This window comes from Poromitra crassiceps, assembly GCF_964638095.1.
Source record: "Poromitra crassiceps genome assembly, chromosome: 10".
Classification (NCBI taxonomy): domain Eukaryota; kingdom Metazoa; phylum Chordata; class Actinopteri; order Beryciformes; family Melamphaidae; genus Poromitra; species Poromitra crassiceps.
In genome coordinates this window covers 43,813,835-43,832,182 of record NC_139631.1, presented here as the reverse complement: position 1 = coordinate 43,832,182, position 18,348 = coordinate 43,813,835, and the positions used below count along the sequence as shown (strand labels likewise).

Below are 18,348 nucleotides of genomic sequence, written 5' to 3'. Positions count from 1 at the left end.
TTGCATAATTATTAACTCAAACCCTATCAAACGGCGCACAGCGTTTTGCAGATTGAACACACCCCAGGCGTCAATGGGTTCGTTTGAGATATAGGTAGGATCACACTGACTGGGCGGTGCTCCTCTCTCTGTCCCTGACTGGGACGCTGTGACTGTGCAGTGCATTAAACCGAGCACACCGGCCGGTTGTCAACAGTCACAGTTGATCTGCATGTGAAGCCATATGGCTGCGAGTTTTATGGCACAAATCAGGCAGTAGCTGCTCCATCCAGCTGGGATCCACTTCTGTACAGTCACAGCAACAACACAGCTGCCAAATAATGGCTCATCTAAGTACAAACCCCGCTGATAAAGAGAGGTAAGTAGGCAACCGAAGCTAACTTGCTATTAGCCGTTAGCTCGTCATGTGAGAGAGCCGAATTCCATTAACGAATGTGGAAAATATGATATGGAGCCTTGTTGATTGGCAAATGTGACGTACCCCACAACGTGTGAAGGTTACTGAAGAGCCTTTCTTATTGTCTGGGAAGAGCTGTTGAATTCGGCACATAAACCCCCAAGCAGCACTTCATTCAATAACACGTCCACTTAAACTTTAGCTACCCCTTTAACACGGCGCAATGTTACTGATGGAACAGGTTTGGTTTGGACGAATATCAGGCGAACAATGTTTAAACTGTTATACAAGTATGATTTTATTTAGTGGATTATGTGTATGCCGAATGTATCAGTGGAGCCAAATTATTCTGAAAAGGTTTCAAGTCACGTTTTACGAGTTAGCATTTTGACCACTAAGGAAATCGGCAGATTGTTTTCATGGAGTTTGGCCGAGCTGTCTCTCCATACAAGAGAACGGCATGTAGCTAGCTCAGTAGCCGTGTAGCCTAGCATGACGTGTACCTCTGTTTGACCCATACGTTTGACCAAAAGACCAGAAACATAATAACTTCAGTTCAATCGGTGGACGGTGGCAATCTAGTTTACTTCAACCCAACGATACACGGCTGTGAGATGGGATTCGCTGCGGTGTAAATGAGGTTAATTTGTGAATCAAGTTATCTGATTTTACAGTAAACATCCCCCCTCTCCCTCCTCCTCACTGTTTCATAGACTATTTCCGGGTCAGCATTTCCCCGTGGGGTTCAGGGAGGTCAGCAACATACATTTATAGTTTCATTAATTTTTCCATGTCCAATTGTGAGTGAATGCATCTGAACTCTGAAGCATTCTTTATGAAAACATTTGGGAACGTCTTAAACTGTGGGTCAGGACTCAGGCTGCACAAAAATAAACAAACAAATAAATAAATAAGTAAACAACCATTGTTTTCTTTTATTAATTATAATAATAATAATGGTGATACACATAAATTCAGTATTCAAACCAAGAGCCAATTTATGCGACATCTCAGTCTTGGTTAAAAATGTTTCTCGTTTGCTGAAAAATCGGACATATTGACAATTCTGTCTGTACATTGTATAGATAGAGTCAGTCACGTTGCTTCCGGTAACGTGTGTGTGTGTGTGTGTGTGTGTGTGTGTGTGTGTGTGTGTGTGTGTGTGTGTGTGCGTAGCCGTGTGGAAAAAACGTGAGGATTTCCCCACGCTATTGCAATTGTGATATTATTACAATTACAATATACAGACTCAGACTTTTCAGAGCTGAACAGGTTTCAGCAGCCCAGACCAGGTCTGTTTCTGCTGAAACGACATGTAAAGCACACATGCAGCGTCACACAGTCATCTTCCCTGTCAGGACCCATAGATTATTTCACACAGTCATCTTCCCTGTCAGGGCCCATAGATTCACACAGTCATCTTCCCTGTCAGGGCCCATAGATTCACACAGTCATCTTCCCTGTCAGGACCCATAGATTCACACAGTCATCTTCCCTGTCAGGGCCCATAGATTCACACAGACATCTTCCCTGTCAGGGCCCATAGATTCACACAGTCATCTTCCCTGTCAGGGCCCATAGATTCACACAGTCATCTTCCCTGTCAGGGCCCATAGATTCACACAGTCATCTTCCCTGTCAGGGCCCATAGATTCACACAGTTATCTTCCCTGTCAGGGCCCATAGATTCACACAGATTCACACAGTCATCTTCCCTGTCAGGGCCCATAGATTCACACAGTTATCTTCCCTGTCAGGGCCCATAGATTCACACAGTCATCTTCCCTGTCAGGGCCCATAGATTCACACAGATTCACACAGACATCTTCCCTGTCAGGGCCCATAGCTTCACACAGCTTCACACAGACATCTTCCCTGTCAGGGCCCATAGATTCACACAGCTTCACACAGACATCTTCTCTGTCAGGGCCCATAGATTCACACAGTCATCTTCTCTGTCAGGGCCCATAGATTCACACAGACATCTTCTCTGTCAGGGCCCATAGATTCACACAGACATCTTCTCTGTCAGGGCCCATAGATTCACACAGCTTCACACAGACATCTTCTCTGTCAGGGCCCATAGACTCACACAGACATCTTCTCTGTCAGGGCCCATAGATTCACACAGACATCTTCCCTGTCAGGGCCCATAGATTCCCGAAAAGTCTAACCGGTTTTCCTCCTTCAAGACCGAGTGAAATTCCTGGGAATCTATCTTGACTCAGATTTCCGGGTCGGAAGCACATAGAGCGAGCCGACCAATCTCAACTCGTCTGAAATTCAGTTCCAGATAACATTAAACATTTTACGTGTGTGTGTGTGTGTGTGTGTGTGTGTGTGTGTGTTATAGGTTTGTCTGCCTGTATCCGGTCTACATCAACAGTAAGAAGACCCTGGCTGAGGGACGCAGGATCCCGTCAGAAAAGGTGACACGTCACGCTGTGTTTTCTGATGATGTTCAAAGGAATACGCTCTCAGTAGATTCTCGTTGGTCAACTTCCCCCTTAAATAAATATTCCTCTTAGTTTTAATATGGGGCTTATTCGGCTCTTGACTGCCATGAAAATCAGAATATAATCTGCTCACCAAGATCGGATGCAGCTATATGTTGTTGACCTGAGTGAAGCAGAGCAGGGGCCTATACCACGAAGCAAGATTAGTGGCTTAGCGAGGTAACTTCAGGTTTAACCCTAGGTTTGCCATACCACGACGCTAGTTAACTTCTTACCGAGATAGATCACCATAGCAACTTATGCTCTACGGCTAACCTGCTTTGTAGCAGGTTAAGTTCAGAGGATAAGATCAAAACCCATGAAAGACCCACCTGCTTACCAATCAGCTCTCTGGAAACAGCGAGTTGCCATTCATATGGTCCCCATATGAAAAATACATTGCATTCAAATGAAAAAGACAAAACAAAACATATGGCTCCTGTTGAATTAATCGAGGACTGAAGCTTTGCACTTGTTGCAGGCTACATAATTAAATTAAGCCCTACTTACCACTTTGGAATATGTTTTTATATATTCATTTTTGTGCTCCCAAGTAGGCTAGATATGTTTGACCCCGCCGATCGATTCCAGCTGAATGGTGAGTGGAGAAATATCACTAAACTGGCGTAAAAAGGTACTTACATAAACGTCTCCAAAGCACATGGATGCACACAGATTATTCACATCTAGGCTACTCCTGCATTTTGCAGCTGCAACTGTGTTGCTTTTGGCCTGAATGATGTGATTGAACTTCATATTATTTCCAGCATAGTCCTTGTATGAAATATGGAGATATAAGACTCTGCTGCCAATATATGACCACTAAATAGGCTATTTTATCAAAGATATCTATGCCCACACCGTGTCGATTCAGTTCAGCAGCCTTTTTAAATGTTATTATCATAATTGTTTTCCTGATAGCCTATTATAGGAATTATTCCATCAGTGCGACCAAACAGATCATTATTATTCATTGAGCCTAAATGGTCTAAATACGCCTACGGATTTTGGAAATTTAGACTGAGATAGATTACACATTACTTCCACTCGCAAAAAAGACATGCAGGTTTTATTGAGTTTATTGAGAGGTTGAATTGAGCTGCTGTAGGATCATACGTGGAGGCAGAAACCGCTCTTCAAAGAAATGATTGATGTGAATAAAAGTGGTAACTTTAGACAGTCATTGGGGAACAGACTAATAATATCTAGGGATGCACCGATTGCCATTTTCTTGGCCGATTCCGATTTCCGATTTTTGAATAGTCTGACTTGCCGATACCGATTTTTGCCGATTCCGATTTTTTTTTCTAAAAACAACAATTGACAGCTTACACAAACGTTTTTGTAACTTTGTTTAAAAATTAAGATTCATAGAACAATTCTTACATCTAATGGGGATCCAAATAAACAAATAAACAATTCTTATCATTTGCATGAAGTAGGACCTTCTCACTCAAACACTCAAAATAAAAATGTTCCAGGTTAGGCTACTGGACAGAGCTTTTTTGTGCAAATACAATGAATACAAAAATTAAATTAAATCCAATAGCCTATATCCCACAGCTATCATGCATTTACTTTTCCAAAAGAAAACAGGTGCAACAGAACATCAAAATGATCCATGGACAAGGAGTTTATAGACTGGCTCCAGACCAGTCCTCTTGAGTAGAGGGGAAATGAGTTTGTTACAGTAACGATCTTCAGTCTGAATATCAGGCGGAGTTTACACACAGTCCGAAGTTTGGTATGCGTATTTTTATCTGCCATCCGAAAAAATATCGTCACGCACAGAAAACGTTGCACACTTGTGAGTCCGATGCATTTTTATTATTATGTCCGTCGTTCTCATGTCGTTCTATTTGCATTACGAAACAAATAGTCTCTCCTGTATCCACGTCACGTTACAACATGACTTGACAGGCTGAGGCAGCAGCGCTGATGTGGAATGGAAAAGCAGGTCGGGGAATGGTTATCATACTGGACACAATGCTCGCGTTCACCTCGCCAAGCCGGCTGTGCGCGGTGGCGGGTTGCTGGAGCACCGCTTCCCGGGGAGAGAGAGCAGAGAGAGAGGGGCCAGTGAGGTGAAGCGAGCCGCTCTGACTGGACTCCAGCCGAGCGGGACTCGGCCGCATCTCTGTCTCCACGGCTTATTTTCGACTTGCATGTGTGACAAACTGCGAGCTTTGTCTACTTCACTGACGGTGAAAAAAATCCACAACGAGGAAGGTATGCTGGCATGTGTGGTGTGGTGGCTGGGTGCCTGTCTCGGTGCTTTGGGGTGCGCGCACGTCATGTGAAAATCGGCTCACAGAATCGGCTATTTAGAGTGACCGGAACAGATCACCGATCGAGGCCGATCACGTGAAAATCGGCCATTTCCGGTCACGTGCCGATCGATCGGTGCATCCCTAATAATATCCAACACAGATTTTGATTCTGACATACAGTAAAGCTTTGCTAATTAATACACTTTGATTTGGCTTTAAATGAATGAGGAAATAGGTGTGTCTGGCGTAGGGATGCAGGGGTTAACCGGTTTGACTATTAACCGCGATTTAAAACGTCACGGTTATCTAACCGCAGAGGCTCCGCTACACCGAGTGTTTTGTTGTTTGTTGTTTAAACTCCCGTGTGGCGCAGACAGCGCTTGAATGAGAGGAACCTGTCTCTCTCACTTCGTTTCCGCACAGACTACCGTAAATTCCGGACTATAAGCCGCGGCTTTTTTCCCGTTTTTTGGCCCCTGCGGCTTATATAACGGTGCGTCTTATCTATGGATTTTTTCAGAAAAAAAAAAAAAAATACAAATAAAATCTCTCTTTTTTAGCACTCTTTCTAACTATAAATCCACTTCTGTTTTAATTTCCTCTCTTGCCCTCTTTTCACCACACCGCGGACACTGTGTGCACTGTAAAAATAAACAACGGTGGTGTTGTGTTATGTTGTTTTGTTGAAATGTTACGGTAATACGGTAAATGGGAGCTTCCTCAAACAGCCATCTCTTTCCCGACAATCCCCTCTGTGCGTGACCACTTACATATGGTAATTACGGTAAGCAAACGGCCACTCGGCCATCAACTCCCTCCCCCGACTACCAGGAGAAAATCACAAACTTCGGCGAATTCACACAAAGGAAGATCAAGGAATATTCACAACAAGACGAGCAGTAGAAGCAACACTCTCACTTACCATGGGGAAGGTACGCAGAAATTCACACGACGCAGCTTTCAAGTTGAAAGCAGTCAATCTCGCATTAAAAGAGGGAAACAGAGCAGCCGCGCGTAACCTGGGCATCGATGAGTCAATGGTGAGGCGTTGGACGGTGCAGCAGGAGGAACTGTCTCTGGAATATTATAGGAGTGTGAAAACATCCACAATCACCAACGGGTTCCAAAACGCTGGACTGCTGCGGGATGAAGAGGATGACGCCGCCACAGCTGGCGCTGAGGGCCGTCAGAGGCTTCAGAGGCTGTTCGATGCCGACAGTGACGAAGAGGAGTTCGTTGGTTTTGAGTGACAATGAAGGAGAGAGGAGAGTGGTTGACGAAGCCACCCTGAACCTGTTCGTTTCCGACACTGAAGATGAGGACTTTGGTGGTTTCAGTACGCAGGAAGAAGAGGAAGACGAGGATTAGTGACTTGACTTCTCTGGTTACAGGTTTGCTGCACATATAGCCTATTGTTGTGTGATTTTGTCTGGGGATTAGTGACCTGACTTTTGTTTTGTTTTGTTGAAATGTTAATAAATGGGAGCTTCCCCAAACAGCCATCTCTTTCCCGACATTCCTCTCTGTGCACGAACCCTTTCATATGGTAATTAAACATCAAAACACCCGCGGCTTATAGACCGGTGCGGCTTATAGAAGAAAAAAATAGTCAATTTTGGTCCCGCGGCTTATAGACCGGTGCGTCTTATAGTCCGGAATTTACGGTATTTAGCGGGTGCACTGACCAAACACAGCTAAGTCTCCCAGTCTGCTCCCACTAGCCTAGCTATGGACGTCAGCCCAACATAAATGTTGTGTCCGAGACGTGCGCGCTGTGACGGAGTCGCCTGACACAAACAGTGGTCTCCGTGGTCTCATCTTAATTTGTTTACTGAACGGTAAACGTTAATTATCTGTCCCTTGCCTTGGCGTGCATGCTAGCATTACAGCTAACGTAATGGCAGAGCCAGAAAGACCAGAAGCAACTCAAACAGATGATCTCTTCCCCCTCAAAACACGTCTAAAGTCATCGGTATGGCAGCATTTCGTATACAAAAAGGACGACCGTGGTGTTGTTAAAGATGACGGCTCCCCAATCTGCAAAACCTGCTGAAAACCAGTCGCAGATAAGAGCTCCAACACCTCCAACCTCCTACAACACCTGACTGGCTGAAAAAAATAGTTTTTTTTTTTTGACGGTGCTACGTGGATCAATGCCCCCCGCGTCTCCTATGGAGATATTGGAAGTATTGAATGTGTATAATCTATTTTACCGACCAGCTAGGTGGCGACGGTCCTCTCCCGACAGAGAGAAAGTCAACCAAAAGCAGCCGCCTCCCGCGGCTGCTTCCTCCATTCTCAAGGAAATGGCTTGGCGATTTTACAGTCAGAAACGAACGAGCCTCATTCTCATACTGTAGGCGGGGACGCTTTCGCGCTGCTGCGGTGGGGGGTTCCAGAAATGGACTGGGTGGGCAGCATAAAGCCTAGAGTCGCACGGGGCTTCATCGGGGCTCTCAAACCCAAGAGACGAGTGAGACCTATCCACACTCGCTGCCAGGGAGGGAGGCTGCTCAAACTCGCTGCCAGGGAGGGAGGCTGCTCAAACTCGCAGCAGCAGCAGCAGAGCACTCGCTTGTGACAAACGCAGGCTGAAAGCCACTAGACACGCCCACGGAGGGAGGAGTTGAAGGAGAGGGCGTTCGGAACTATATTGTTTGGATGTCTGATCTCTCACTGATGCCAAAAATAAATGGTTAAAGTGACTGTTCTGCCTGTTTGATTGAATTTCACAAAACTGCGATTATCTCAGCTTTCACTCTCAGACGCTAAAACCATGCTGTACTCAACGGCTAATATCTACATAACTACCGTACTAACTCTACAAACTAACTCTTTTAGACAGAGAAAGCACACATTCTATTAGTACTTTTGTGAACTTTGTGTTGACAAACTCCAAGCAGAAAAGAATCCTCGGCTCTTGTAAAATGAGCCAGAATCCTCAAAAAACGGCTTGGCAAAAGCTACCTACAGCAAAAAAAAAACGGCTGGCAGTCAATGTGTTAATAATAAAAATATGAAATAAATTATTTAAATAGTAAAACATTTAAATAGTAAAAATCAACTAAAGTATTACTGCAATTTCAATCAAAGTTAATCTAAGCATGGATTATTTATTTTCATTTTTCTAATTCACTTTTAGCAAAAGACTGGTGGTGCTGCTGCTGCACCTGTGACTGTCCAAGCCACTGTTGGAGCAGGTGATCCAAAATAAATGTAGAAAAAGAAGACACAAACTGGGCAAAAAAGCAAGATCATTTAGTTCATCAAAAGAGCCTTGCAGATAGATCGTGCAGGCTGCAGCCTGACTATGTTTTGTTCCAAAGATAAATACTGTCATGAATGTTACAGTCAGACTTGGTTTATTTTATTCATTATTTTGGACAAATATTTTGGTTAGTGCATTATTTGCCTTTCAAAAGACAGCTACTGTTAAACAATGCGGGGAAAATACAATAAAACTTCTGTTCAAAGAATGCTCATGTGATTTGTATACGTCCATAATAATAATCGTGAATAATGATAATTGTGGGTTTTTTCTCAGACTATAATCGCAAAAAGAAAAATCGTTGCATCGCTACTGGTGCTGTAAAAGCTGGAGCTGTCCATATTGCATTGTGATTTGCTAGTAGTTAAAAAAAACACGCCTCTTTCGTGTGCACGAGCATTTTCATGTGCAGGTAGGTCTCCGGTAGATTAGAAAAATCCTGATCCACTTACCGAGTTAATAACGATCGTTGTGGTACGGGTTAGCTAGATTGCAATGATCTGGTCAAACCAAACCAGATCAAGGGACAGATCCCTGATCTGCTTATGCTACATTTGTGGTATGGGCCTGGTGGTGTTGTTGTTGTTGTTGTTGTTGTTGTTGATGTGTTGTGTTGTTGATGTTGTGTCTCTGCAGGCGGTGGAGAATCCGTCCTGCGCTGAGATCAGAGACGTCCTGACCGCGGCCGGAGCCAACGTCTATGTAGAAGTACGCCGCCGCCGCTACCATCACACCCACAGACAGATATATACACGTAGATACTACCATCACACCCACAGACAGATAGATATATACACGTAGATACTACCATCACACCCACAGACATATATATACACGTAGATACTACCATCACACCCACAGACAGATAGATATATACACGTAGATACTACCATCACACCCACAGACATATATATACACGTAGATACTACCATCACACCCACAGACAGATAGATATATACACGTAGATACTACCATCACACCCACAGACAGATAGATATATACACGTTAGGGATGTTCATCAATTATCGAAAATCGATAATCGATCGTTAAGGATTGGAATCGATCCTGTGGCATTTGGATCGATTTTTTAATTATTAAAAAAAAAAAAAAAAAATTTTTTTTTTTTTTTTTTTTTTTTTTTTTTGGACTAGGTTTGGGTGGAATTCGTTCCTCCTCGCCCACTCCATTGCACAGCCGACTAACGTGAGGTGGAGCTTCATATAGTCTCTAGTTTTCTGGCTGGGCACGGGCCTTTGTGCCAACAAAACTGTTTTAAACATGAGAAATTCACACCGGCATGCGCCGGGGACAGCAGTGTTGGAGAGGAGACACATTGAAATAAAGAGTTCATTGAGGAGAACACGTTGTCTTTCGTATTTTCTGCCATAGGCATTCATTTTGTTAAAAAAAAAAAAAAAAATTGAAAATATTGAAAATTTTCTAAGTATTAATAAAATCGATAATCGATAATTGATCGTTAATTCTCACCGATTATCGATTTTGGAAAATTTTCAAAATGAACATCCCTAATACACGTAGATACTACCATCACACCCACAGACAGATATATATATACACGTAGATACTACCATCACACCCACAGACAGATAGATATATACACGTAGATACTACCATCACACCCACAGACATATATATACACGTAGATACTACCATCACACCCACAGACATATATATACACGTAGATACTACCATCACACCCACAGACATATATATACACGTAGATACTACCATCACACCCACAGACAGCTGACACAGCATTATGAGTAAGAGTATTTCCAATGCTCTTTCAAGCAAAGTATTATACCTTATGATACCTAGGAGTAGAATCTTTCACTTTATCTTCACGTAGATACTACCATCACACCCACAGACGGATAGATATATACATGTAGATACTACCATCACACCCACAGGTATATCTATACATGTATATATCTATATATATATATCTATATATAGAGGCGACGTTGACGTCCAAGCCGGTATCTAGGTTTCTATATCTATAACGTTTGATCCACAGGCCAAGCCGGTATCTAGGTTTCTATATCTATAACGTTTGATCCACAGGCCAAGCTGGTATCTAGGTTTCTATATCTATAACGTTTGATCCACAGGCCAAGCTGGTATCTAGGTTTACCGTAAATTCCGGACTATAAGACGCACCGGTGTATAAGCCGCGGGACCAAAATTGACTATTTTTTTCTTCTATAAGCCGCACCGGTCTATAAGCCGCGGGTGTTTTGATGTTTAATTACCATATGAAAGGGTTCGTGCACAGAGAGGAATGTCGGGAAAGCGATGGCTGTTTGGGGAAGCTCCCATTTATTAACATTTCAACAAAACAAAACAAAAGTCAGGTCACTAATCCCCAGACAAAATCACACAACAATAGGCTATATGTGCAGCAAACCTGTAACCAGAGAAGTCAAGTCACTAATGCTCGTCTTCCTCTTCTTCCTGCGTACTGAAACCACCAAAGTCCTCATCTTCAGTGTCGGAAACGAACAGGTTCAGGGTGGCTTCGTCAACCACTCTCCTCTCTCCTTCATTGTCACTCAAAACCAACGAACTCCTCTTCATCTATAGCTGTGTTTCCATTACAGTTTTTCGCAAAAGAATTGCGATATTTCTACAACTTCGACAATGTACAATTGCGACTTGTAGGCGTTTCCATTGAAGTTGCGTTTGAGTGATTCCCCGTTGCAGCAGCTGCCACAGTGATTACGCACGGGGATCTGCCCCATATCCCGTCCCCTGCATGCTCAAATCCAACCAATGGTCAATGCAAATCCCAACATGAAGTTACAATGCATATAAACGAGCCTGATTATCAATTCAAAAGAAAATGAGTCGCAAAATGTTGCTGGCTGCGTGAATGCAGTCAGCGCGACAGGCAGAGGAAAAAAGGTAGCCTAATAGCCTACAACTGGTCCGATTTAGAGATGGAGGGGGGAAAAGGCTGATTTGGTTCTATAATTGCACCTGAAACGTGTGCAATGTATTAGCCTACTCACAGTCACTGTATTCACTTCAGACAGCACCACCGCACCAGTGTGTGCTTTTCATCCTCTCATCTCGCCGCTGTGCCAAATGCGCGCACACAGGCAGCCTGCTGTCACCATGGACCGATTTCTGCCATTAAACATTATCTAATTTGCCCGGCTACGCTTTTGCACAACACTCGTCTTTCTGCTAGGTAGCGTTGCTTCAAAGTTTTCCACTTGCTGCGGAGGTTTTGACACGGCTATCGAACCTTACTTACCAAACTTATTTTCCGCTCCTTTTCCAAGGGATAATATGGGTCACATGACGTGCAAATGCGAAAAATGTGTTTCCATTACACTTTTGCGATAAACTGCTATATCGACACGTCTGAAAAACCACCTCATGATCATCTACTGCTCGTTCTCATGCTGTCGAGAACGAGCAAAGCTTTTTTTTGGTGAAAGAATCCTCCAGGGCGCTTCTTGTTAACAGTCCGAGTGAGTGGCAGGTCGAACGTCAAAGGCACTTCATCCATATTTATGATCTGCTCCGGTTCGATGGAATATTCCTTGATCTTCCTTTGTGTGAATTCGCCGAAGTTTGTGATTTTCTCCTGGTAGTCGGGGGAGGGAGTTGATGGACGAGTGGCCGTTTGCTTACCGTAATTACCATATGTAAGTGGTCACGCACAGAGGGGATTGTCGGGATGGCTGTTTGAGGAAGCTCCCATTTACCGTATTACCGTAACATTTCAACAAAACAACATAACACAACACCACCGTTGTTTATTTTTACAGTGCACACAGTGTCCGCGGTGTGGTGAAAAGAGGGCAAGAGAGGAAATTAAAACAGAAGTGGATTTATAGTTAGAAAGAGTGCTAAAAAAGAGAGATTTTTTTTTTTTTTTTTTTTTTTTCTGAAAAAATCCATAGATAAGACGCACCGTTATATAAGCCGCAGGGGCCAAAAAACGGGAAAAAAGCCGCGGCTTATAGTCCGGAATTTACGGTATATATCTATGCACAGACCACTTCAACAGCATCCTTCCTTTGTTTATCTGGGAAATCAAAGCCACAGGAAAGCAGCAGACATCATCAGACGTCACGGCTCAAAACAAGCAGGATTTCTAGCTGTGACCACATGCACATTTCCAAAAAGCAGGATGGCAGCAACACCCTACTCTGCCACCCTGCATTTAGAAATTTGCCCCCTTTTAGCCAATTGGCATGAACATAAACATTGACAATGCTGAGGAAGGCTTGTGCCGAAACGTCCATTGATTGAACTGCTGCTTTGAAGGTATTAAAAAACCCCAAAAGGATTTATTTTGAGTGCTGGCTTTTCTGTCCTTCTTTCATGAACATAAACACACACACACACACACACACACACTTGACCTCCATGTCAAATTTCAGCCTCCTAGGGCAAAAACTGTGGCCGGTAAAGTAAAGCGTGATGAACTCTTTGTGGACCAACTGACCGACTCAAACATCAATCTGTTCATTAGATAAAGCATCATACGCTCATGATATTATACTGTGTGTGTGTGTGTGTGTGTGTGTGTGTGTGTGTGTGTGTGTGTGTGTGTGTGTGTGTGTGTGTGTGTGTGTGTGTGTGTGTGTGTGTGTGTGTGTGTGTGTGTGTGTGTGTTCCAGAACAAGATGCACCCCAGGGAGTGGAACCGGGACGTCCAGTTCAGAGGTCGGGTCAGAGTTCAGCTCAAGCTGGAAGACGGCAACCTCTGCCACGACAGGTTCACCTGCCGTAAGTCACCAGCAGGGGGCGCCCTCAGGCCTTCCTATCCTAAAGCATGAATAATGCATGATATTTTCTTAGTTTTGTTTTGCGAGTAAAATGTGTGAAGCTCTGTGCAGAGCGCTCTGATATGAGATCTTCATGGCCTGACCTCCCTCTCTCTCTCCTCTGTGTTCCTCAGGTAAAGACGTGATGTTCTACGTGGCGGAGATGATCCCCAAGCTGAAGACTCGCACCCAGAAGAGCAGCGGAGGAGACACCAGCTCGCAGCAGGGCGAGGGCGGCAAGAAGAGCAAGAAGAAGAAGAAATGAAAATCAAAAATGTTATTTATTTTTTACTTTTTTTCATCATAAATCGATTGTTTCGACTGAACGTCTGGGAGAATGAAAGTCTCATAACTCACAATTTGGCTATTTTTCCTTTAAATGTGAGTTAAAGTGAGGAAGTTCTGTGTTCCTTGGCCGACTGTTAGTGACTGTGATGTTTTTACTTTTTACCCAGTCTGATGTTACTTTAATAACAAGTTGACGTTCAAAATACATGGTGGTCGATGTGCATTCTAAAGACATTGAACATTTCCATGAGCATCACCTGGAAAATAAAACTCTTGATTAGAAACTTTGTGAACGTGTTTTGTTTTTGTAGAGGCGAGAGGACTGCATCATGAATTTTCAATTCAAATGCCTTTATTGGCATCAATGTAACCGGGACAATATTGACAAAGAAGCATCAAGTGCGCTAATAGAGATAACTGTCGTCTCTCTACTGTGAACTAGCCTATCTAAAAAAAACAAAACAATCTGGCATCATTTATATAGATGTACAGTATATGTGTATAGTATATATATATATATGTACGAGCAGAGAAAGTGGCAGCAAGCAAGCTCAAAGTCAAAGTAGAATCAAAAGTGGAAAAAGGAGCTTACTGGTTACTTTTTAGGGAGAATATTTAATCCAGAAGTGTTGGTACACAGGTAACCTCAGGTTTACATACAATGTACAACTTCAAACACAATAAGAGACACGGGCAGGAAAAACGCAACGCGTTTCAACCTCACTGGGTCTTCGTCAGGCTGTGCATATATATACTGTATGTACACCATATATATATATGTATGTATGTATATTTAAACAGTATATAAATATATATATGTACACCATGCTTTCTGGCTAACTTAGAGTAATGTTCATTAATGTGCAGTGTCCCTCAAATAAAATCAACAACTTGTGCCCGGTTGCATAAACCACCTTAAGTTTCAAACCTAAGTTTGTCCCTTAGCCAATATATTTCCCTAAGCTGAGGGATTCACTCAGGAGCGTTGCATAAAGCCTCAAAGCAATTAACACTTACTGGATGGCTGGGAACGCATGGTTCCTTGGTGCTCGAGGTCCGGTTCAAGTTTGGAAGCTATTTTGAGGATGGGCTGACGGTCAAATCTATACTCGCTCAAAAGCTGCACATATAATTCATCATGTCCAGTGGGTTTTGCCTGTCCTGAAAAATGTGTTGTGGTATCTCCACCTCTTGAATCACCATAAATTCAGCCATGTTCAACAAATAATTTCACACAAATTCACATTTACGTGACGGTTATGTCCCTTAAGATTTTCTGAGGAAAATGGCTAGTAAGGACCTTCTAGCAATGCATAAGGGAAGATAAGGGCAAACACCTATCCCTTACAATAGGATATTGTATTGTTTGATTTTACGCAACAAATTTTCTATCCAAATGTCTATCTATTCCGTTTGAATATTTCTGAATACTGGGGGGGGGGGGGTCCATAAACGGTCTTGGAATTGCATAAATTAGTGACTGGAAAGCTGAGATTTGTGGATTCAATGAGCCCAATTGTATTCATGTGTGATGATGATGTTAGTCTGCATAGTAGCATTTCATTGTAGTGAGACCATTTTTCAAAAGTTGACCTCATTGTATAAAATGACCTATTGTGACCTATATGATAATCACAACCTCCTCAATCTTTACAACCACAAACTAGAGGCTTTAGGCATTCAATTCATGGCATATACTGTATGGCTTTCCTAGGTATATTGACAATAAGGTGGTTTTTGAGCAATTTCCAGAACAGAGGTGCTCACCACCCAATAGCAAAAATAAATAAATATATAAAATCTTACAGAAATATCCAAATGTCAAAAGTCTTTGGTACCAAAAATATGTCCATGAAATCCTATGTCATTTTGTAATTGGTATTCTAGTAGCAAAAAAATAAATAAAAAATACATACATACAAAACTAGATATGGGGTGGTTGACATTTTGTCAGGTTAGAGCAACAGCCCCTCAAAATGTCTGTGCACGTCCCTGCTGCAGCACCTGTGCGCTCCTCCACTCTGGAGCTCTCCATGGTGCTGAACCTGTCTTGAGGCATTTTGGCCACTGATTAGTCATTTTTGTCCATTTAGTCGACACCATTTACCTAATTCAAAAATCTGGCTCCGTTAGGTCAGTGGTTCTCAAATGGGGGTCCGTGGCACTTTGCAAGGAGGTCCGCGAAAAGTTTTCAGGAAAATAAAAATAAAAACGTTTTTTGTGTGCAAAAGCTTCATAGTTCAACAAAAATATTTTATGCTTCAAATCTAAAATGGTTCATGGATTACATTCTAATCTAACAAACCTATCAATTTAAAAGTCAAGCACGTTACCGTGGAAACAATTAAGCTTAGCCCAAAATCACAAATCAGAATGAGGGGGTCCCTGGTATATTTTCTATCTTGTAAGGGGTCCTTGGCTGAAAAACATTTGAGAACCTCTGCGTTAGGTCAGCAGGGGTGCTCTTTACACTACAATTTCTGCTCACTCACACTCAGTCACAGACATTTCACATTCCTAATATAAGATATAACCTGTTTATGTTTGTAGGTGCTATCAAAAATAAAATGATTAAAACTATATTTTTTTGCAGGGTTTTCTCCCATTTTCTCCCCAATTCCCCCTGCTGTCCCGGTCGTTGCTCCACCCCCTCTGCCGATCTGGGGAGAGTTGTAGACTAGCACCATGCTTCCTCCGATACATAGTCACTTCTTTTCACCTGAAAGTGAGGAGTTTCACAGGCAGGACGTAGCACGTGGGAGGATCACGCTATTCTCCCCATCCCCATCCCCATGCCTCCCCTCCCCCTCGACAAGGCGCACCAACTTCCACCGGCTTCCCACCCGCAGACACGGCCAATTATGTCTGTAAAGTCTGACCAAGCTGGAAACACCGCTGCCGGGAATTGAACCCGGGTCTCCGTGGTGGGAGGAGAGTGCTTTGACCTCCAGACTACCCAGATGCCCTAAAACTATTATTTATCATTCTGATGATGTAGAGCTTGATGATGGTTCTCAACCTTTTTGAGCCGCGACCCCCAAAAAACGTTAGGCTGCCACTGCCCAACCCAACCAACGACTTCCCAGTGCGCACACATTGACACACTGATTTCACTCTCACTTAAATCTTTTGTATACCGTACAGTTTATATATAGCTTATTGTTTTTATAGCTGTATGTATTATACAGTATAATACATTAAATCAATCATGGGCGAAAAACAAAACAAAACCACTGATGTAGAGGAGGGGCGTGTGCAGTGCCAGGCAGAGTACAGACACACAGCAACAACATACAGGGACAGGATGTAGAGAGGCGTGTGCAGTGCCAGGCATAGTACAGACACACAGCAACAACATACAGGGACAGGATGTAGAGAGGCGTGTGCAGTGCCAGGCATAGTACAGACACACAGCAACAACATACAGGAACAGGATGTAGAGGGGCGTGTGCAGTGCCAGGCAGAGTACACAGCAACAACATACAGGAACAGGATGTAGAGGGGCGTGTGCAGTGCCAGGCAGAGTACAGACACACAGCAACAACATACAGGAACAGGGATGTAGAGAGGTGTGTGCAGTGCCAGGCAGAGTACAGACACACAGCAACAACATACAGGGACAGGATGTAGAGGGGCGTGTGCAGTGCCAGGCAGAGTACAGACACACAGCAACAACATACAGGAACAGGATGTAGAGGGGCGTGTGCAGTGCCAGGCAGAGTACAGACACACAGCAACAACATACAGGAACAGGATGTAGAGGGGCGTGTGCAGTGCCAGGCAGAGTACAGACACACAGCAACAACATACAGGAACAGGATGTAGAGGGGCGTGTGCAGTGCCAGGCAGAGTACAGACACACAGCAACAACATACAGGAACAGGATGTAGAGGGGCGTGTGCAGTGCCAGGCAGAGTACAGACACACAGCAACAACATACAGGAACAGGATGTAGAGGGGCGTGGGCAGTGCCAGGCAGAGTACAGACACACAGCAACAACATACAGGAACAGGATGTAGAGGGGCGTGTGCAGTGCCAGGCAGAGTACAGACACACAGCAACAACATACAGGAACAGGATGTAGAGGGGTGTGTGCAGTGCCAGGCAGAGTACAGACACACAGCAACAACATACAGGAACAGGATGTATTCTGATGATGTAGAGGGGCGTGTGCAGTGCGAGGCAGAGTACAGACACACAGCAACAACATACAGGAACAGGATGTAGAGGGGCGTGTGCAGTGCCAGGCAGAGTACAGACACACAGCAACAACATACAGGAACAGGATGTAGAGGGGCGTGTGCAGTGCGAGGCAGAGTACAGACGCACAGCAACAACATACAGGAACAGGATGTAGAGGGGTGTGTGCAGTGCGAGGCAGAGTACAGACGCACAGCAACAACATACAGGAACAGGATGTAGAGGGGTGTGTGCAGTGCCAGGCAGAGTACAGACACACAGCAACAACATACAGGAACAGGATGTAGAGGGGCGTGTGCAGTGCCAGGCAGAGTACAGACACACAGCAACAACATACAGGAACAGGATGTAGAGGGGTGTGTGCAGTGCCAGGCAGAGTACAGACACACAGCAACAACATACAGGGACAGGATGTAGAGGGGCGTGTGCAGTGCCAGGCAGAGTACAGACACACAGCAACAACATACAGGAACAGGATGTAGAGGGGCGTGTGCAGTGCCAGGCAGAGTACAGACACACAGCAACAACATACAGGAACAGGATGTAGAGGGGCGTGTGCAGTGCCAGGCAGAGTACAGACACACAGCAACAACATACAGGAACAGGATGTAGAGGGGCGTG

General features: G+C 43.9%; 1 protein-coding gene across 1 annotated transcript; it reads left to right on the top strand.

The window, feature by feature from the left end:
• Positions 1 to 175: 175 nt before the first annotated feature.
• Positions 176 to 13,804, top strand: srp19 (signal recognition particle 19). Its single transcript, XM_083645055.1, has 5 exons — positions 176 to 358; positions 2,751 to 2,826; positions 9,067 to 9,138; positions 13,092 to 13,200; positions 13,373 to 13,804. The coding sequence occupies exons 1-5, from the start codon at positions 321 to 323 to the stop codon at positions 13,501 to 13,503; spliced, it is 426 nt and encodes a 141-aa protein (XP_083501181.1). The 5' UTR covers positions 176 to 320; the 3' UTR covers positions 13,504 to 13,804.
• Positions 13,805 to 18,348: the final 4,544 nt, after the last annotated feature.

What these genes read in the sequence shown, in the direction of transcription:
- srp19 (XM_083645055.1), top strand. Translation starts at nt 321, where the DNA reads ATGGCTCATCTAAGTACAAACCCCGCTGATAAAGAGAG. An exon ending in GCAGGATCCCGTCAGAAAAG is followed by an intron (nt 2,827 to 9,066) that starts GTGACACGTCAC and finishes GTGTCTCTGCAG; the next exon opens with GCGGTGGAGAATCCGTCCTG. An exon ending in GAGCCAACGTCTATGTAGAA is followed by an intron (nt 9,139 to 13,091) that starts GTACGCCGCCGC and finishes TGTGTGTTCCAG; the next exon opens with AACAAGATGCACCCCAGGGA.